The sequence below is a fragment of the Prenolepis imparis genome, unplaced genomic scaffold (genome assembly GCF_030444845.1).
Source record: "Prenolepis imparis isolate NDT839.2.m4 unplaced genomic scaffold, iyPreImpa1.0 SCAF_11, whole genome shotgun sequence".
In the NCBI taxonomy this organism is placed as follows: Eukaryota; Metazoa; Arthropoda; class Insecta; order Hymenoptera; family Formicidae; genus Prenolepis; species Prenolepis imparis.
In genome coordinates, this window is record NW_028141169.1 from 6,823,504 (window position 1) to 6,845,464 (window position 21,961).

General features: G+C 34.8%; 4 protein-coding genes across 5 annotated transcripts; 2 read left to right on the forward strand and 2 right to left on the reverse strand.

Moving 5' to 3' along the window:
- The first annotated feature begins 1,369 nt into the window (after positions 1-1,369).
- On the forward strand, positions 1,370-3,396 carry LOC145942877 (uncharacterized). Its single transcript, XM_083050006.1, has 4 exons — positions 1,370-1,713; positions 2,439-2,603; positions 2,681-2,809; positions 2,886-3,396. Exons 1-4 carry the CDS (start codon positions 1,705-1,707, stop codon positions 3,081-3,083), a joined length of 501 nt encoding a protein of 166 aa, XP_082906132.1. The 5' UTR covers positions 1,370-1,704; the 3' UTR covers positions 3,084-3,396.
- A 370-nt stretch (positions 3,397-3,766) lies between these two features.
- On the forward strand, positions 3,767-5,256 carry LOC145942873 (uncharacterized). The gene is made up of 2 exons (XM_083049998.1): positions 3,767-4,637; positions 4,809-5,256. Exons 1-2 carry the CDS (start codon positions 3,831-3,833, stop codon positions 5,121-5,123), a joined length of 1,122 nt encoding a protein of 373 aa, XP_082906124.1. The 5' UTR covers positions 3,767-3,830; the 3' UTR covers positions 5,124-5,256.
- A 236-nt stretch (positions 5,257-5,492) lies between these two features.
- LOC145942875 (uncharacterized) lies at positions 5,493-12,048 on the reverse strand. Of its 2 annotated transcripts, none has more exons than XM_083050003.1 (3): positions 11,573-12,048; positions 7,404-9,560; positions 5,493-6,491 (listed from the first exon to the last, which is right to left on the reverse strand). In XM_083050003.1, exons 2-3 carry the CDS (start codon positions 7,521-7,523, stop codon positions 5,784-5,786), a joined length of 828 nt encoding a protein of 275 aa, XP_082906129.1. In that variant the 5' UTR covers positions 7,524-9,560; positions 11,573-12,048; the 3' UTR covers positions 5,493-5,783. The 2 variants fall into 2 exon arrangements, with proteins under 2 accessions (XP_082906129.1, XP_082906128.1); XM_083050002.1 differs by having other exon boundaries at positions 11,562-12,044.
- Positions 12,049-19,336: 7,288 nt separating this feature from the next.
- On the reverse strand, positions 19,337-20,215 carry LOC145942611 (uncharacterized). Its single transcript, XM_083049510.1, has one exon. It carries the CDS (start codon positions 20,144-20,146, stop codon positions 19,472-19,474), a length of 675 nt encoding a protein of 224 aa, XP_082905636.1. The 5' UTR covers positions 20,147-20,215; the 3' UTR covers positions 19,337-19,471.
- Between the last annotated feature and the right edge of the window lie 1,746 nt (positions 20,216-21,961).

Sequence of the window (21,961 nt, forward strand, 5' to 3'; positions counted from 1 at the left end):
ATATTTTTTACAGGATACAAAATAAAAATAAAATAAGATTAGGATTTTTAGTCTTGTATGTAACACATTAATTAACGATATATTCTGACGTTTATATGACAAGCTGTCAGAGAAATACTTATGACATAAAGTCATCATTAGGGTTAACAATTTTGAAGTATATGTGTTCTAGAAGACAAAATATGAAACAATACTCAATTTTTCGTGACAAGATAAAAATATTTACAAAAGCTTTATTCATTTAAATAAAAACGTACTTAAAATCGTCGAGCAGAATTCGTCTAGATCGATGCAAACTTGCATCTTGACACAATAGCCATTTTTTTATCCATTATCCATTTTTCTGATGAATGACAATTTGTCATAACCGTCAGATTATATTGTCGCTATGTTTTCGCCTATTCGCCCCAGGTTTCTCTCAATCAACGTTATCATCGATCCTCATCAAAGTATTCTCTTTCTGACAAAATTGCATATTAACGTCATTTTAACGAGCATTATACATTTATCTGATCAACGACGATCGGTGAAAATGCCAGATTAAAATATCGCTAAATTTTGACCGCCATCAAGGTGACTGTTTGTTTCGGCGATAACACCCACGCAGCTCGAACGTCATGTTTCCAAGATGTTAATAACCGTTGATCGAGATCGTGTCGGGCGAGAAGCCAATAAAAAGGGCGACGCGAACATTAGAAATTCAAATTCAACTTCAACTACGTCGCAAGACATCCAGTCCATTGGCCACGCCCTTTATTCATGATCTAAACGAGAAACCGTCAATATTAACCGGTTCGCGCTACCTCACTCATCTAAAGTACTTGGGCTACTTTACGGTACTCCGCAGTCCTATATGACTTCCCCGTCGCGAAAGACTTCGTTTAGCATTACATAGCGATCAATATATAAGGTGCTTTATCGATCGTTGCGATACTTGCGCGATGGATTCTTGCAGGATTTTACGTTCATGAGTCTTGTCGATTATGTACACGGAATTCTTGATAGGACGAACACGAAAGAAGTCGTCGCGAGCGAAACTTGGTCCCCGTCCAGTTCTGGCTCTAAGTAGATCAGCGCCCTGATCGAGATTTTTTGACGAGTTTCCTCTTTGGAAATAAAAAATTGAAAACAGATTAAAAATTTCTTGAAGTCTCCTCTAAACTAAAATATACGTTATAATAATGAAAAATTAATTAATTAGTTAAATTAAAAGAAGGACGCGAGATAAGAATAACAAGTTTATATGATATTGTATTTTCTGCAAAAAATATAATATAAAATTACATTTGTATTTGATGTTATAATTAACGCGATATTTTTCTCATGATTAATGATATTAAATCTCGCCGGCTTACCCGATATGGAGTTCATCTGTTGAAGAAACGTAGGTTCTTTCTATCATCTTTATGAAGCCGGTACTGAAGCCGGCCGGCCACTTCTCGGCCGGCTCTCGTTTGTGAATCGCACTGCGAGTTCCGCGTTAAAAAAAGACCATATGTCGTATTTTACTACGATCGGCAGAGGAACATACGACATACAACGAGCAAACCTCCGTAAGAGGTAAAAAAAACAGACCGCGGATGATGTTCGACGGGGTGGGGAAGGACTTTGCTCTCCGGACAGGAATATATAAATCGCAGGTAGGGCTGAAATTCAAGTTAGTACGGACACGATCTGAGACTATTGGCGACCTGCGGACAAACGATGATGCGGGTGAGTCTGTCGACGTGATTCACTTGAAACGAGATTGTTTTTTTGCCGTTCTTCATTCATCTGCATATTGCTTATCTCTAGTCTCGACTTGACATTCGAATGACAGACATCTGCTTTTTATATTTTCTTTTAATAATACTTCTATTTTTATTCGTGAGATTGAAGAGATTATTTGATTAATTATTATCAGAAAGTTATTATCACGAAAATTGCTCTGTACGAATAATGCTAGAAGAGATTAAATCCTATATGTATATCGCAACTTATTTATATCTCGCGATATATATATTGATAGAATATTGTTATCATATATGCATCGTGATGTTTTCGCGGAAGGTAATTTTATTTTGTTTGTATCTGGACGATCATTCGCATGCAATTCGCGTGAAACTTTGAAACAAGCATCCATCGCAAACAACATTATTTTGAAAAGCTATTGCACTACGCATATTCTTTGTTTCTGCTGTCGGGAAATAAAATGATAAACAGTACATAAATAATATGCAATAATAAAAGTGCATATACATCGATATCGATTAAGAAAATTAGAATTCATATACGCTGCTCTCTCTGTATTTTAATATTTTTCTTAATCTCTTTCAATTTAACATAACATAACATTAAACATAAAACATATAACATTAAACATAAGAAAATATCAATACAAAATCCAAAATATTAATGCAATTTAGACGATTATTTCTCAATTTTAAATCTTTTTTCAGGATTTAACGTCGTTCATATTTTTTCTCGCTATGGTGGTTGGAACAGTGGTATCGAAACCATTATGGTCGACCATAATCAACAATGACATACATTCCACACCCGAAATCAATGCACAGTATCTCGCTGCGTATCAAGACACGCGTTCTCCCTATTATGTTTACAATGTACTACATATATGTGTGAAATATTCATATTACAATTGACGTCATCCATGCTATGTTACAATTTTTTTTCTTTTTAGATCTATACAAACGTAGGAGGTATACCGAACATTGTTCACGTCAGCGGTAAACCAGCAGTTTCTTACCTTCCTGCTTACAATTTATACTACGGAACGCCGATTTACGATCTTCGATTTCCATTAAATCCGGTCATTACAGTTTTAGAAAAAAATCTCTATAGCTATGTATGAATTTTAGTATAGCAATTTTTATTATATTTTATAGATTTATCCCGTTCTAACACCATCGCATCCAGGAGTGCTTCCTCCAGCATTTCCACCAACATCCACGGAACAACCTTTCGACAATGATGATTACGACAGTATCGAGAAATTAGATACAAAAGTCGAGCCAGCCACAGAAACAAAGAAACCGGGAACGAACGAGCAGGATGACGATTCCATAACTGTGGAAGCGATATGAGATTATTTTCCTCGTCACGTACATAGCGCATACAAACGTGAAAGGAATAATAATTTAATTATTGAATGAGACATGTTCGCGTTTACTTCCTTATTTTGCGCACATTGTATATATATTTTTTTTATATTATATTATGTTGGTGACAAAGATTGCAAAGATGGCAAAGATTGCGTTCCAAGACATTAAAAAAATATTTTTGTCATATATATATATATTTTTTATTATATTATATTATATATGTATATAATTATATACAATTTTTTATTCAAAATAAAAAATAAAGTTTGAAATTTTGTATGTAAGAATAAAATGCAATAATAAATCAAAACTTCGATACGTTTTACTTTATTCTCATTGTCGTCATTTCCACATGTCTTGAATCTCCATTTGAAAACTAATTAATCTTACGACACTTTAGAATTCCAATGAAACATGATTTTCATCGCTATCGATTTTTCCTTGCGCGTGGTATTATTGTAAAGAGCTGTTTACGAGAAAATGTAGAAGAGCTATTTATAGAGAACCAAGAAAGAACCAATTATTTCGATATCACCTCCTGAAAAAGGGGTAGTAACGAGACTGTAACTTGACAACGATAAATGGATTTATCTTTCTTGCAAAGGAACGACGAGAGGTCCCTTACCCCGAGAATCCGCGATAGAGCAGAATCGACGAGACGCATTCGCAGATGCATCAGTGCACCGATCTCCTCGGAACCGGCATTGCATAGACATCGATGACACAAGGATGATCGTTTGTCGCGGAACCACACTATGGATGATCGCGATACTCGTTTTCTTCGTAAACGTATCGTCGTCTTTAAAACCGCGAAACGGACCTACGACGAGAGCTCTGCATCAAGAGCAATCCAGGACCAAACCGGCACTCGCAAAAGTGACATACAAGAATCGCGAGGATAAGTTCGCGCACAGTGCATCGTTATCCGATCGCACGCGAATCGGGACCCCGTTGAATTATGTGAGCAGGACCAAGAGAACCGACACCGATGATTATATCGCGCGAAGAAACGCGAGCGATTATTACGCGCAGCGTAGAGCCGTCATGGAGAGATATTACGCGCGACAGCGTGAGATAAACGCGAGATACGCTAATCGAACGGGATCGGACATCTCGGGATCGAAATATAGGGACGTTTCATCGCAGCATCGACCGGTGACGAGGAACGCGACTCTGCTTAGTCTTGGGACATATCCTCACAAGGACTCGAGCGATAGCGCGACTCTTCGCTATCCGCACATAAGAGTCGAGCCGATATACAGCAACAAATCCTGGAACAATAGGATATCTATCGAACCATCGGACAATCGACGAGACATTACATCCGAGACTAATCTTGACTTCAAATCCGATGCAGATTTATCGCAATCGAGAAACAGCGATAACATTGAGAGAAACGCATTGGATTATTACGTCACACCCACACCATGCACAAATATATCGTTGTCTGGTACATTTGCGCCAAAAACGCGTATCAAACATCCTAAAAATTGCACCCAGGAAACAGAGCAGAGGTCTGATCGCACGAATAATAACGTAAGTTAAACATTAATAATTTTAACACGTTTCTATACAGAATTTTGACAAATTCTTAGTATCTTAATTTTAATGTTTCAAATTTAACTGTAATTTATAATATATGTAATAATTTATTATATTATATATTACACATACTATACACGTGACTTGCACGCATTTATTCTCCAGAATTCCACCGGAAACGACTATCAAATTTGGGGAACGTGCGAAGGGAAGAATGTGTATCAACATAACTTGCTTCTAGGATTGAAGGGTCCCTCAAATCTCGACACGCTGTTCGAAGTAATCATTCAAGGTCCTATTTGTATCACTTGCGTAGAGGTATTGCGATATAACGAAACTAGAGCGATAGTCACGTTGGATTCCGGCGGACGTGGTCACGAATTTGCGAAACTTAGGCTAAAGGGTTACGAGAACGAAGGATTTTCCTATATAATAAAAGTTTGGGGTGTCAAAAAATTTGATCAGAATTGCGATAAATAATTGAGAAAAATGAGAAAGGTTGAACAGACTTATTTCTCGTCAAATAACATTTCAATCACATATATACGCATGGAAAAGAAATTTTAATATAAAAAATTATGTATTTTTTATAAATATATTGATATGCTGTATATAATGTCGCTAAGATTTAATATTATAGTCTTATATGATAATAAGCGAGTAATCTCGAAGCACAAATAAAAAGAAGGAAGTAACATGTACGTAAAATACATTACAAAAAAATTAAACTTATTCTCTTTCTCTACCTTTCTCACTCTATATCTCTCTGTAAAAGATACATACTTATATGTAAATTATAAAAATAATCTAAATAATTATATTATTAATTTAACATTAATATACGATAACATTAACACAGATAAAACTCTTCAACTCTGTCGAACAACATGCGTCATGTGAGAAAAGATTGGAGATTACTTCAAGATTAATTGCAGTCAAAGTTCAATATAATAGAATAGAGTGACCAATGTACTAAATATCAATTGATTGCACAATTACTTCAACATTGCACATTAATTAGTCTTTCATAACAAGACTCCTTTATCTTAAAAATAAATATAAGAAAAAGGAAGAAAACTGATAGTCGTCTAAATATTGACACAGCTAATCACGTTTACGGAATACTTTCAATTATATAGCTCAAGATTTCTTCGGTACGGAGGTCGGAAGAGGCGGAGGTGGTACGTTCGGTATTTTCTCTTTATCGTTTCCCGTCTGATCTGTCTTATCGTCGTGAAAGCTCGGTAATAGATGGCCGGAATCGGCGTTCCTCGGCGTAGTCGCCGGGATCGGTTCCAGGGAGCCGTAAGGCTGGTAATCCACGTAATAAGTACCAGGCACGAGGTGCGGATTAAAGCTGTTGTACGTATATATGTACGGCTCGTAATAAAGGGATTGATAGTTCGGATAAAAGCTCAATGGCACTTGCTCATTTTTCTTCGGGGAGTTCTTCGGGGGCTCGTCGGTCCTTGAATCGTCGTTCTCCATCGTTTTCGCGCGATTTTCGTTGCGTTCCTTGGCGACGCCGAAACTGGTCGACTCGGCCAAACGCGATGTCGAAGACGAGGCTTGGTCGTTTCCGGCGACCTTATCGTCGGCGACCTTACCGAGCGATGGGTAATGCACTACTTCCGACCCGGCGAAGTGAGGAGCTATTTGAGTATAATAAAACGGCGGTACGTAACCTACGGCAGTTCGATGAACGATAGGTTGTATCACCGGAAATGCCCGCGATGGCGACAGATTCTGATTGCTCGTGATCACGGCGTTGTATACCTTCGGCACCCTGAGGAGACCCGGGGCGGTGACCGCGACGGTCATGAGCGCGCACACGATCAGCAGCTTCATCTAGAAGAAGCGTTCCCGTTAGTTGCGGCAAATTATTTTATATCAGCAGGAGAAGAATGTAAAAATTCACGACAAAAAAGATAGCTTTAGAGATCGATGTCTTCTGTTTTTTTTTTTTTTTTTTTTTAATAAAAGAATAATTGAAAGTATGCAAATTGAAGCACAATGCCGGGAGGAAGATGAGCATGTTTCTATAGGAAAATAGCTGACATTATCATCGATTCTTGGAAAGGTTGCGCTGGCGCAAGCATCTCACATGAAACGGCGCATATAAATGAGCCGAAATCATGCGTGAATAGAATATTATCCCGGTCGTGTTCATAGGGCGTGTACTTAGGATCGAGTTATAGCGAATTCCTATCGTGCTTTAAATTCAAGCTCCCAGAGTAACGACTATAATAATGCGTTGTAAAGCCGTGATGCATTGATACTGAATCCAATTAAAGAAAAGATATTATAAACTTTAATCTTGTTTAAATTTGTCATTAACACAAACGCGAGAATACAGATAATTTTTAGTAAAAGTTTTAAAAGATTATATTCTACAGAGAAAATCGAGCAATAGATATTTTATCAACTTCTGCTTCTTCTGCCACGACATAATAGAAACGTTTTGCGAGGCAAATAACATACACGCAGATTTATATTCGACGTATGTAAATCGAATTAGAAATATGTGTTTTAAAAATAAAATTTTGCAAGGAAACCAGGAAGTAGATAGTCGAGCAAAAAAGGTTGAAAAAAACAACTGTTGGCTTTAGAATAAGCAAGATCACGTGGCAACCGCGTGGCATTGTGGCACCAAGTGAATCAACAGCACTTCGTATCGCTTCCTATCTCTAATGAAGTTTACGTTCACGTTCACCTTCGTCGAAGTTACGACGCGGACTACTTAGGCAAACTTGTACTCACCTTACGTTGCGTTATCAGCTTCTCTCCTGCACGTTTCCCTGTGTACAGCGAGGATCTCGAAGAAGCTGACACCACAAGTAGCAAGAGCGCTGCATGAGCCCGTAGTATATATGGGCCCATGGGGTTCCAGGGTTCAAGTCCCGACTCCCCCACTACAAGCCACTCTCGGCGAAAGTACTCTCCGATCGGTACTATAATGTCCAACTTCGGAGACCAGCCTATATCACTGGTAGAACTGTAGAAGGACAGCGGTTTGCAACGCGTTTCCTTCGATGGTGCATCGAGTGCATCGAACCATCGCGAATGATTTCGATCTCTTTAGGAGGATAAGTATGTCTATAAGAAAGTCGCGTGTCACCTTTGAAATTGTATAGACACGCGCAGATGATTCGATACTTTTGAAGACTAGACATACTATATCTTATATAACATTGTCAATAAGCTGTAATTACATGTGTGTCTTACGCATTAGCTATTTTTGATCTCTCAAATGTTTGATTGCGCTACACTAGAAATTATAGGAAGATTAAAATCTATATTTTTTTTATATACATTACGTATTATGGTAGTAAAGTTTTTAAAGTTGTAGTCTCTGATAGATATCGCAATTATAACAATATTACATATATAGATATTTATGTAATGTCAGATAGGATGAAATTTATCAATCAATCATTATCGATCAAATTTGAGCACGTACAAGCAAAAAAAGGAAAATCCTTATATTTTATTGTATATATATAGACAATTGTCAATCATTTCAGACACGCGGATTCGAGTTGTTATCCTATCGACGAGGCATTCAATCGGAGAACAAGGTGACACGTATTAATTATTCGTCTTTGCAGCTGACATTCGCGCATTCTGCCACTCATAAATTCATAAGTAATCCGATAATAAAATGCATCAATCTCGCCAGGAAAGCGAGGTGGTTCGCCTTGATATTTCATTTCTTAATTCACCTTCCAGCTACCTGGACATTTAAGTTGCTACACGCACTTGTCATTGATATAAAATACGAAAATGCAACAGACACAGCGAAAAATATCATATTGATGTTTAAAAATATGAAAAAAAATTATTACGTATTATCTCTTTCTTCCGGCCTAGCATAAAATGATTTATTGCAGCTTTATACAACATATTGTTTACGCTCGGACGAAATTTAATTCTGCTCAGAAAACTTTCGTGTGTGTATTCTCGAATAAAAATTCCACAATTGTGATTTCTCTGGTTTATATACAATGAACATATTTCGTTACGTATTTACCGTTGTCGTATAAGTATGCGAGAGGAGAACGACAAAATGCTGGCGATTACGAAAGAATTTTTGAATTTACGAAAGAATTTCTTATTGCGCAAAACGCGCGCAATAAGAATAACTCAGAATTCCACGCGCGCGTTTTCGGCAGGTGGGGCAAAAAAAAGAAGCGTCTCGCATTCGAATTCAGCATCATATTATAGTTCGGTAGATCGATACATTTGAGCATCAGCATACATACACGTGGAAGTAAACAGGTTTACTGGTCCAGCGTATAACGGTGACAAGCTTCGCATATTACTCGCAGTTTAATGAACGTAGTACAATAACAACGCGTTTCTGCATCTTATTACGATGTCGAAACCGCGATATAATAAGCGAAGGAATTTAGCAGATACTGTAACGATTTTTAACCATAATAATTAGCGTATACATTCTTAGCGTGATATTTAAAAGTGAGCGACTTAAATTTAGACCCGTTCGAGTTGGCTATATTAGTTTGATTATTCTCGACAGTATTACTGTGTGCGATAATATATAAAATGTGTATGTTTTATCGTAAATATGACAGCTGTGCTGATTGTTGGTCAGATCGACTCGATAGGTATGTAACAGATTCTCCGCAGCAGCAAAATCGGAAAATTCGGAAGGAAGACGATCATCAGCAGCACCAAGGGCGACAGTAGCAGCAGAATGTTGGCGTACACCACCAACCACCAGATCGACAACGTTCCTAGAACCGGCTCTAGCATTATGATCCTCCACCGGTCAAGAGATCGAACGAGAACACGAGTGAGAACAAGACACTCGTGAGTGTTTTTTCCGAGATATCCGGTTTTAAAAAGATAAAATACTTCCCGACCATGATCGGTAGGTTGTTCTGTGTGATGCGCGGGCTGAAAAGAGAGAGAACAATTTCTTTAGTGGTCTTTTCGATAATAGACACTCTGTAAAAAAAACTCGACATCTCAAGACCTCGAAGAAGTTTAATATTTAAAAAAAAGCCTAATGTAAGCCTAATTGATCCTTGAAATGTCATCTTCCGTTGCTATAGTGTCGCATATATACATATATATGAATTACAACGTAATAAGTATAAGTAACGCTTGTGATGTTACATAATTACATATCATAGAGTGTTTACATTTTCATGTTATTAAAGCGACCATTAATTAAACGGTGTCTAGGTACATTTGTAATGTAAAATGGCATTGCGGCACAAATTAGTAACATTACGAGTTATCTAACAGTAGCAGAATATGATATGCCACAGCGTGATTACGTCAATCCCGAGAGGATGCACTACTTATCGATTGCTAATTATGCAACAGTTACTTGTAATAATTACGTAACAATACAATATATATTTAAAAATTCTGAAATTGTCTTGTGTTAAACTCTTTTTCAAACAGAATGTAATAATAATCTATTGAGGTATTTTTCTGTTCTTTAACTTTTTCATTTCAAATAAAAAAAAATCTCGACAACGAAGATAAGTAAGTCAACAACATTAATGCAACAATATTGATCTTGAAGAGGCTATTGTATGATGTTCCTAATAAACTCAATGAAATCACATGTACGGATTTGTGAGAGAGATCTGCTCTTTCCTCGCGGGTTTGCGCGACCTCCATATTCCTTCCTTTCCCTCTCTTATTCTCGTCGAAACTACACGATTGTCCTTGTATCGAAGATAGTAGTAGATTCATCTCGTGACAGGAATGCTGTACAAACTTACGTAATAACACGATATCAAAGAAGGCAAAACTACGTTGAGAGAAAAAAAAAGAGAGAGGAATGAGGAGAATGGAAAAATGTTGAATATGAAAAATGATTCCATTCTCTACGATGTGTGCCCGCAATTTTGCAAGAAGAATGGTCGCTCGCATGCGCTTGACTCGACGTATTGCATCGAGAAAAGTGAAATTTTCACGATTGCATAAGAGCTGTATAATACTAGTATTCAACGCGGCGTCATCATATAACGCAATCTAAATGCGCAACGTAATGTCAATGATCAAGCGTAACGAGATAAGTAGTGCCTTACGCAGTCTGGTTAATCGTAAATTTACGTAAACGCACCACTTCTCCAGAAAAAAACTAGAGCACTTATTAACGTTTAAATAAATAATAATTTCGTCCCTCTCATCCGATAATGTGCATTTTTTTCTACGAGAGCAATCAAGTAAAAAAGACATTGGTCTCTATACTCTAATCATTGTATTATCTATTATTGCATTACCCGTCATAAGATTATATTAAACAAAATCAAGAAAATAATAAAATCGTATCGTTTCTCTAATCATTATATTATTACATCAGCCGTCATAAGATTGCATTAAACCAAATAAAAAAAATAATAAGATAAAAAGAATAATAAATAAGACCTAGTATATCTGCATCCATATATACATAAATTTTTTCTACGTGAGAAAGAGCGTGTTTATAAATATTAAGATTACATCACAGATACGGAGTAGCATTCGTACTGCCATCAAACTCTTACGTCAAATCGCCTTTTACTTGCTTCGAGTCTATTATAAGACTGTATGTACACCTAGCGGAAATTAGAAATGATATCATTTCACGCGGTAAGAACAATCGCACAAGCATGACAAAAGCAATTTACGGTTATTCATGACAATGTACACATGGCAATCAATGCAAATAGCATTCGTAAATCGAAAACACACACAAATATAAAGATAAATATATTTAAAAAGAATCTGGAGATTTTGTATACGCTTAGCAGCATCATCTAATGCAATTTTATTTAACAAATGCTTTTCCCCATAAAACAGCCATAATTAAGGAAACTGCAATTAATCGTGGGATTAACCGGCTTCGGGGGATCAACATCAGATATGTCAACAATGCGATAGTGTGATTTTACATACCTCCACCCTACCTTCCGCTATCACGACGACTTCACGACATTCGCAGCAGATTGCATCACGTCAAGGGTGTTCGCCAAGATGAAGCGCTTTATCCTCTCGCGTCGCGATGCATCTTCGCTGACGCGTCAAACATGAGCTGGACATAGACGAGCGTCGCGTGCCGCCGATAATTCCTTGGCATACGCACGCACGACACCCACGCACTTGGTTTTTTAAAAATATTTATTTTTATTTCGCAAAGAGCGAATCAACACAGCTGACTTGGCTGGTCCGCCGCGACGCGAGTAGACGCGCGCTCGCTTTACGTGGACTGAAAGCGTTAAAGTTCGCGGCCGGTCTCCGGGCGGACTTTCCCTTTCCTTCGGTTCTTTTAAGACCAGCGGCGGTGTGTAATATCGGGACGGCCGCGTTAAGTCACCCGGTTACTTACACAGGGACCACGCGTATGCGTCAACCCGATGGCATTGACGGGTTTCCGCGGGCACTCGTTTCTTCGGCCCTCTTACTCAACGAAGGCGCGAACAAAGAGCCTGGCCAGCTGGCAGGGAGTGGCATTTAGAGCGGCACTTACGCGCGCTCGTCAACATCGGACAAAGAAACGTGTGTTTGATATACGAGCATAAAATTTCAATTCAATTTTTTTCCACGCAAATGCGATAAATTATTGCTAATATAGCGCGCGAGGAGGAAGAAAAAATAATAGAGACGCATGAAAGGAATTTCGGGTTCCTCGTAATTGCGGTCAAGGCCCGTTCGGATTTGTGTCTATGTCAAAATCTTATACTTGAATGTCATTCCTATATATGATTCTTCATGTAAAATATTTATTTTCTATATTTATAAAATATTTAAAAAATGAAAAAAAAAATTATTTTCATGTGCATCTAAATGAAGATTAGATTAATGTAGAATTGTATTAGAAAATCTTTTAAAATATTATATATAAAGAAGCATGTTTCGCGCTCGATCTCGTTTTTAATAATTACCTATCTCTATATATGAAGACGTCGGATTTCAGACATTACATTTATCCACCAAGTTTGTCAAGAATAATTTAGAATTGAGGAATATAAAAAAAACTGAAAATTGCACAATCCTTTTATGGCATAATCATTTCTAATTCTAAGCCTATTCCGATTTGCAGATAAATCCAAGAAAAGTACTATGTACGTACATACATACGTAATTATCAGCTGATGAAATGTCAAGCGGTATAATGACTGTTCGATGATTGGCATAGAAAAAACTCAGAAAAAAGATATGTTAAAAGAATCGAATTATATATTATTACGTCGCGCGTCATTAATGGAAGACGATGTAAATGACGGATGTGCGATTAGAAGACACGTGCGCGATTCGCACATCTCGAGATACGCATCGAGCGACTTAATGGCCGCCAGGCGTTTTTCTTCGACGAGCGAGGTTCATCGCTCTTATATTGCACAAAGATGATCTTTAGATGTGACTTCACTTATTTGTCGAAGCAACGCATAGTAATTAAAAAGGCGTAGATTTGGCAATAATATATGTCAGATTCGTGCGCGTATGTGTGCGACGACTGACAAATAGCACGAGAGTAAATTCCCAACAAAAACATCTTAGGAACAAATGTAAATAATATGTTATAATACTTTAAACTCAATTAATATTTTTGACAGTTATCAGCTGATTTCTGTCAAAAAATATTAATCGCGGATAAGGTGTATTATAACATATTATTTAAAACATATTACTATTTTAATATTTTCAAGATATTATTATTTTAAAATTTAATTAGCAAATGAACGCTTTATTATCAGCTAATTTCTATCGAAAAATATTAATAAAGCGTTAATTTGCTAATTAAATTTTAAAATAATAATATGTGAAGCTATCGTATAATTTCGTGAAAACTCATAAATAATTAAGAGTTTTGGCTTTATCTTTAATAGTAGAACTATTGAAAATAAAGCCAGAACTTTAATTATTTATGAGTTTCCACAAAATGAAATGCCAGCTTCATACCCCGATTACCGCTATAGAAATGTTATAAAATAAACAATTTCTCACTCACCAATACGTGCAATAGCGGAGATGTAGTACACAGCACATTGATCCTGAAAACAAAATATTCAAATTATGTATATACGTATGTGTGTGTATGTGTGTGTACAGGGTGTTTTGAAAGTCTGGAAACATTCAAATATCTTAATGTAGTTTTAAAAAAAATGTTTTTATTTTGCATACCTCACAGTTGCCCTGCTGTCGTTCGATGCCTCCCCGGGCCTCCTCCTCCTCTCTTGGTCCATGATAGCATTCGCGACACTCGCGAAAACAAATAGTTACGATCGCCCGACACTTTACACGGCACTCCCGACACGCGAAACTTTATACGGCACTCCCGATGCGACGCGTGAATCGCACGCGTATTTCGCGTACATCCAGGGGTACTTGGCTTCCCATTCAGAATAATACTTTAAGATAAATCATAAGAAATATCATAAAGGATTATCCATCCAGGTACTAGAGCCCTCTCACCACGTCAAGGTGTACCCATTGAGAGGGGGGTATTATTGTTGACAATAATCCCCTCGACAAGTCAGGGTAACAGCGTTCCCGAATTTTACAATCGAAGCCCGTTTTACGCGAGAATCACACATGGATTTAACAAATCGGGATAACATACGAATGTATGTCTCAGTCAGTCGTGGAGAGCCTAAACTCAAAACCACGAGACTCTAGAACGTTGCATCATAATATATATTTCACCCCGGCGATACTGCCAAATCAGTAGTTGTCTACAAGGTGAAATATTTATTATGGGCATACGTCTACCCCTTTCTATCGATATCACGTGTGATTCTGGAAGACGACGCGAATGTCGATCCGCGAAAATGCGTTGACTAACACGCGCGATACTTTTATTAACGACGACGCGATTTCCTATCCGCGAAAGTGCATTAATTAATATGCGCGATATTTTAACGGCGTTCCCGAATTTTTTTAAAGACGCTACGACGACGCGAGTGCCGATCCGCGAAATTTATTCACTAATATGAGTCATAATTTTAACAAAACATCTGCTCTTAAAAATGCGATTATATATATATATATTTGAATAATTTTAATTTATAATTTTTAGTTTTATAGTTATACAAATTTAATATAATAAGTACACTATTCAACAGAAAATGACTTTTTTCGAACACCGGAACGAGATTAGTCGTTTCTTATAGTTTTTTGAACGCTGAACACGAATCTGGTTTCCAAATTGCTCTATCACGTCACAATGTTGAGAAATTTGCAAAAAAGGGCAAACATTTTTCACGAACTTTGTCATATTATAGCTACAATATGTGACGTGCTGGAGAAATTTTCTTGCAATCAAAATGTATATTGTTAGGACTTTCAACTTTTGAAAGGAATTTTCTGTGTCGGTTATGGTTAATAAGATATCCATAGTTAAATATGAGATATATTGAAGTTAGCTATGACTTGTCATTAACGATTTATCAAATAGCTTTTAAGTATGTTTATTTAAACTTTAAACTTAAGGTTTTTTTAGATCGCTGAATACGTATCCAATGTCAAAAATGTCAAACTTAAAATGATGGACTCAATATGACGGATGACAAAACTTAAAAAATGTTTAGATTGCAATCTAAACATTTTTTAAACATATTAAGTTCTCCATTTAAATTTGACAATTTTGACATTGGATTAGTATTCAGCGATTTAAAAAACGTTAAGTTTAAATAAACATACTTAAAAGCTACTTGGTAATTAAATCGTTAATGACAAGTTAACAGCTAACTTCCGCAATACACCTTATATTTAACCATGGATATTTTATTAACCATAACTGATACCAAAAATTCCTTTTGAGAGTCAAAACAATATACTTTATTTTTATTGCAAGAAAACTTCTTTAGCACGTCACATATTGTAGCTACAATATGACAAAATTAGTAAAAATAGCACTTTTTGCAACTTTAATTGCAAGTTTCTCAAAATTGCGACGTGATAAAGCAATTTGGAAACCAGATTCGTATTCAGCGTCCAAAAAAACTGTAAGAAACGACTAGTTTCGTTTCGGTGTTTTTTTATGTTAAACAGTGTTATATATATTGTTATCATTTATGTATACATATTAATCTATTGTACTGTTACATAAAAAAAAATTTATTTTAAGTTTTTTTAATATTATTGTTGAATTTAATGTGAAAAAATTATCGTTATATAAGAATCTACAAAGTTTTCTTTAAAAATATTTATATCACATAAAATTAACTTCATAAAACTTTGATAATGTTAATGTATGTTTCATGTTTCATGAAAAAATAATAGTCTCACCGGACGATGCGTGACAGAAGAGTTACGACTGCATCGAAGCTACGTTGACCTGTAACAAACAAATAAAATCCAAATTATATCAACGCTTTAAATTTTAAATAATTAATATTTTCAAAAATTATTATTCTGCTCATTAAATTTTATATTCGACGCGTACAATCATCAGTAGATGTATTATTGAGTAACTTTATAAATTTTGTATATATAAAGATTATATCTTTTATAATATAGACTTTTATAAGAATTATATATCAAAAGTATTTCTCTTTAATTCTCTTTTGTTTAAAACACTAAAACAACACAAACGCGCGCTACGCTAAAATAACTAAAATAACTAAAATAGTAATATGTTGTAAACAATATGTTATAATACCTTATATGTGCGATTAATATCTTTTGACAGAAATCAGTTGATCACTGTGTCAAAAATATTAATCGAGTTTAAAGTATTATAACATATTATTTAAAATGTATTGTAATTTTAATTTTTATAACAAATTTTTAGTTTACAATTTAATTAGCAAGTTAATGCTTTAATCAGCTGATGTCTGTCAAAAAGTATTAACCACGGATAAGATATTATATAACATATTACTATTTTAATATTTTAGCACATTATTTTCAAATTTAATTAGCAAATTAACGCTATATTAATACTTTTCGACAGAAATCAGCTGACTAAAGCATTAACTTGCTAATTAAATTGTAAAATATTTATTTGTTATAAAAATTAAAATTACAATACATTTTAAATAATATGTTATAATACTTTAAACTCGATTAATATTTCTGACAGTTATCAGCCGATTTCTATCAAAAAGCATTATTCGCGGATAAGATTTTATAATAAATTATTTATAACATATTATTATTTTAATTTTTTAAACATTATTTTAAAATTTTATTATTAAATTAATGCTTTATTCATACTTTTGGACAGAAATTATCTGACTAAAGCGTTAATTGGCTAATTAAATTTTAAAATAATATGTTATAAAAATTAAAATAATAATACGTTTTAAATAACATGTTATAATACTTTAAACTCAATTAATATTTTTGACAGTTATCAGCTGATTTCTGTCCAAAAAAATCTAAAATTGAAAATCAATCAATATAATTTTATTTGAATTTATATTTTCAAAGAGCATTATCTACACTGTATTTCACATCAATCTTGATAATGTTTGCTAGAATGGTCTCTTGTCAACTCATTGATCCGTTCATTCATTAATCATGATAGGCTTACTCCGCATTATGAGCGTGATGCAAATTACATTGCAGCTTCTGCATCTTTGACCAAGCTGTGTCCTCTATGTGCAAAAGTACAAGTTACGAAGTAAAATAAGTCGGCACAGTCACGATTCAACATTGTTGATACTTGCACTATATAATTTTATTTCATTCAAACATATTTGAGTCGTAATAATGCTGGCATTATTTATATTTTCCAGGCTAATACATATCTAATTAAATTTTTTATTAAATATTATTTACATTTCTCTCTGTTCACTATCTCTCTTACGTTCTTCTATCAACTGATTATAATAAGAAACGATTTTGTCGACATATTGATAAAATATTTAATGTATAATATAGCACTCTCTCTCTCTGTGTGTGTGTGTGTGTGTGTGTAATATGTACTCGATTTAGAAATGCAAATTATATATCAAAAATACTAAAAGTTGCTTCTCGGTTTATTAAAATATTATTTAATCACCTATATTATCTACGATATATCGTACTTGATCTCCGAAATTTTCTGAATCGTAAATTTACCGCAAAAGAGCAACATATATCAATTAATATGGACTATTGTTTAATTGTAACAACCTAGATTATGTTTAATTTTTTCTACGTCTACAATCTACAGTGTAGATCAATAATTTAGAAGAAAACAAACCAACAAATAATTAATTATAGCAAGACTTCAACATTCGAGTTTAATTTTTTCTACGTCTACAGTCTACATTGTAGATCAATAATTTAGAAGAAAACAAACCAACAAATGATTAATTATTAGCTAAATTATCTATGCAAAAAAGTCTGAAATGTTGTTTGAATAATTTTTACATTGATATTTTGAGATCTGGAGAACGTGCACGATACGTAAAACAGAAATTTGATCTCTGACACCATAGGAAAAAATAGCACGAATATAAGAATAACAAACATTTCCACACTATTCGTTATCCGTGATCTTAATCTGGTTCGTAAAAAAAATTCAAATTAAAAATCTTATTTTATTCAAATTTTGGAAGGCTTTGAAAGGTAAATTTGAAGAATCAAAAACCTCTGTCATCACAGTCTCTTCTTGAAAAAGATTACGTATCGCATGACATTTTGTTTATTACTTTCTACTTTTATTACTTACTACTTTTTTTCACTCTTGTCGTATAAAACCGCTCGTTAAATCTGCCACTTCTTGCATTTGATGGTGCAAATTGCATATGCAGTTTATTTTTTTAAGCGCGTTATTGATATAATGAATGACAAGAAACCAGTTTAAAAGAGAAAATCATCTGCGTATTATTACTTAATTTCAGTATTGTTCGTAACCTTACACGTGCCTAGCTGAATACAAAAAATTTCGGGAGAGAATTGAAAGAAAATATATATATATATAATTGTCGCGAAAGGCTTTAAAATAATTATATAAAAATAATGCTAGCTATATTCGAATATTTGCAAGTTTTTAAATGGATAATTTATATCGAAACAATTAAATTGCGTGTTCCAAATTCGATTTAATTAATATAATATTTAAATAAGCATATATAGAGATATGAGATATGGAGATAAAGAGAGAGTAAAATACAAAGAGCAAAGAATATGTATGTAACATATATAAGATGGTAAAATGCAATGTCTTTAAAGCACTTTCTCTCTGCTCGTGTAAATAAGTTAATGATTAATCTGACATTATATGGTATGGATACTATGTAGTTATTGCATGCGATATCAAGTAATCGACAAGTTTGAATATGTGCAATTACTTCAAATATATCTGGGTATCTGATTTCATATATTTTTGAAGACTAGAAGCTTTTAAATAATATCTAAAAATATTAGAGAATATAATCATGAATTTCATAATTGCATCTAAATGTCTAATTCATACATTATTTAAAAGCAAAGTTTGAACGAAATTTAAAAAATGCGTGATTTTTTTAGAGTTACTTGATTACGATTGAAAAGGAAAATAAAAATGAAATTCTATGCTTTATAAATATCTAGAACAAGCTGAAAAAAATGTATTGTCCGGCGAAAAACTACTAGTTATGTAAATATTAATTTGATTTTTTTTTTTAATCTGCATAAATCCGAGTTAATTGAATATATTTTAATTATTACTAGTTTTCGTAATTTTATTTTTTTTAAATAAACTTGATTTTTTTAAAATAATATATATATATATTTTTTTTTAAATTTAATACCTAAAAGGAAGGGAAAATTATTATGAAAATAGATACATGTTTATAGTGATATGCGAGAGGTTTGTTCTATCAACGTATGATTGTTTGGGGCCCTGAAAAGGGCCAATTTGTATCAGAAGCGAAAGAAGCAACATTAGAAAATTATTTCTTTGTTGCTTTCTTGGTAGCTGCAGCCTTGGTGGTTTTCGGCTTGGGGGTCTTTGTTTTGGCAGCCGGGGCTTTGGTAGCTTTCTTGGTCTTGGAAAGATTTTTGGTCTGAGCAGCAGCTTTTTGCTTTGCCGCGGCTTCCACCTTCTTAGCCGCCGCTGTTTTGGCGGTCTTCTTCGGCGCTACCGGCTTCTTCTCGGCAGCTTTCTTAGCCTCTGCCTTCTTCGCCACGGGTGCCTTCTTCGCGACCTTCTTCTCGGTGGTCTTCTTGGTGGTCGTGCTACGTTCCTTGACAACACGCTTTACCACCTTACTCTTAGGACTGGGCTTGGTAGTCGCGAGCTTGAACGAGCCAGATGCGCCTTTTCCCTTGGTTTGCACCACCGTGCCAGACGTGACTGCCGCCTTCAGGTATCTCTTGATGAAGGGTGCGAACTTCTCGCCATCGACCTTGTAGGTCGAGACGATGTACTTCTTGATGGCAAGCACGGACGAGCCCTTGCGATCTTTCAGATCTTTGATGGCGGCCGTAACCATCTCCGCAGTTGGCGGGTGCGTGGACTTCGGGCGCTGAGCTTTAGCTTTGGATTTCGCAGCTTTCTTCGCTGCCGGAGAAGAGGCTGCATTTTCCACAGCTGCGGTATTACCGGATGCGTTCTTATCCTCCATGACGAGAAAGAAGAGATTGTGCGACGTTTGCAGACGAAGAGTACAAATATAAACTTTCGTTCTAAACGCTCACAGATGACGCTATTCACGAAGTGCCGTTCAAGCGCGGCACTTGTACTATGAGCGCGGACCATGGAGAGAGGCCATCCCAATGTTGCGAGTAACATGCCACTGGGAATGAAAGAGCGCTCGGTTATTGTTCGTTGTTTAAACAATATTTTGCACAATGAAGGTTGTTCGGTCGGCGTGCAGAATCGTAGAAGCGAGTAGCTAGTTTCGTTTGATATGCATTTCGTTGGCCTTACGGACGATATACGTCGATTTTTACGCGATTCCGTGCGACGCGAGCGGCTGATTCATTCGAGAGAGTCGATTCAACTCGCAAAATAAGTTAATAAACAATACAATTATCGATGCACGGCACGTTTATGCGGTTCACCAAACGTCGTGATAGCTATCCTAACTGATCGCAAGTGTTTACTTCGGACGAGATACCAAATTCACGCTGAATATTCCAACTTTCGTGGGTGGCAGAATACAAGCGTTAACGCATCACAATGTGAAATACCGATTACAAAGTACATTTGCAGACAATTTTACAGAATAGTGTAAAATGTCATTATCGATCGGGAGGAGGGCAGATATCGTTACGTTGTGATATTATATGCATAATTACGAAATTTCCTCGAAAAAAACTGTATATGCGCGAGACGATCCCTTGTAAGGTGTCGATTGCATCCGTACACGTTAAACGTTGCTGTTATAATAAACCGTCTTTAGACATGATAACGAAATAACTATATAAGTAATCATATTAATAAAAAATAACATTTGACAAAACACGAACGACTATAATATTATTGTTTTCTTAAAATTCCTAAATCTGGAATGCAATTAATGTTAGAATTCACTTCCGATCCTCCGAACTGCGTGACCGAGAGAACGTGAAAATCGAATTGCGAATTGAAAAATTGTTGGTTTTATAAATGATAAATTATTTGCATTGAAAAGAATTTGTTTTTGCCTAAAACTGTCGATTGATGATGTAATTATGATTCTTACTCTTAAAATCCGTCAATACAATTCAAAGTAGAAAATATTATCTCGCATGCCAGATTTATGTCTTATACAGCTTAAAGCTTAAAGGCTGATCTATAGCTTGTTAGTCAAATGTTTCTTTGCGCAACGACATTACTTAAATTTACATTTCCAAAATCGTGTTTTAAAGATATATTTTTATATTTGAAAATATACTTTCATTAATTTTATAATAAAAAATTTATTAATTCTTAAATATATGCAAATAATGCATGTCACTTAAAAGTTAAGACTGTTTTAAAGTTAACGGAAGATTCATAGTCACGCAAAAGGCATTTAAATTGAGATTTATATCTATTTATGTGAATAATTTTAACTTTTTATCATAAAACTTAGATAAACCGTTTAAAAAAAAATACGTCACCTAATTCCGCCTTATCTTATTACGTATCCTTGTTATGTCTTATGTTCTTTGTTTGTTTAGAATAATACATTCTCTTTATCTGACCAATAATTAATGTAATTTTGGGAATAACGAGATTTTTGTACCATTTTCCAATTTTTTATCTACGCTTTTAATGTTTTAATTAATATATGAATCTATCAATACAAATATGTATATATATATAAAATTTTGTTGATTATATTTCATTATTATAGTATTTAATGTGTTTACATTATTCATATAATCAAATTTTGTAAAAGTTATATATGTAATAATTGTTGCATGCAAGACACTTTCAAAGCTTTATGAGCTAATATTTCGTATATACATAT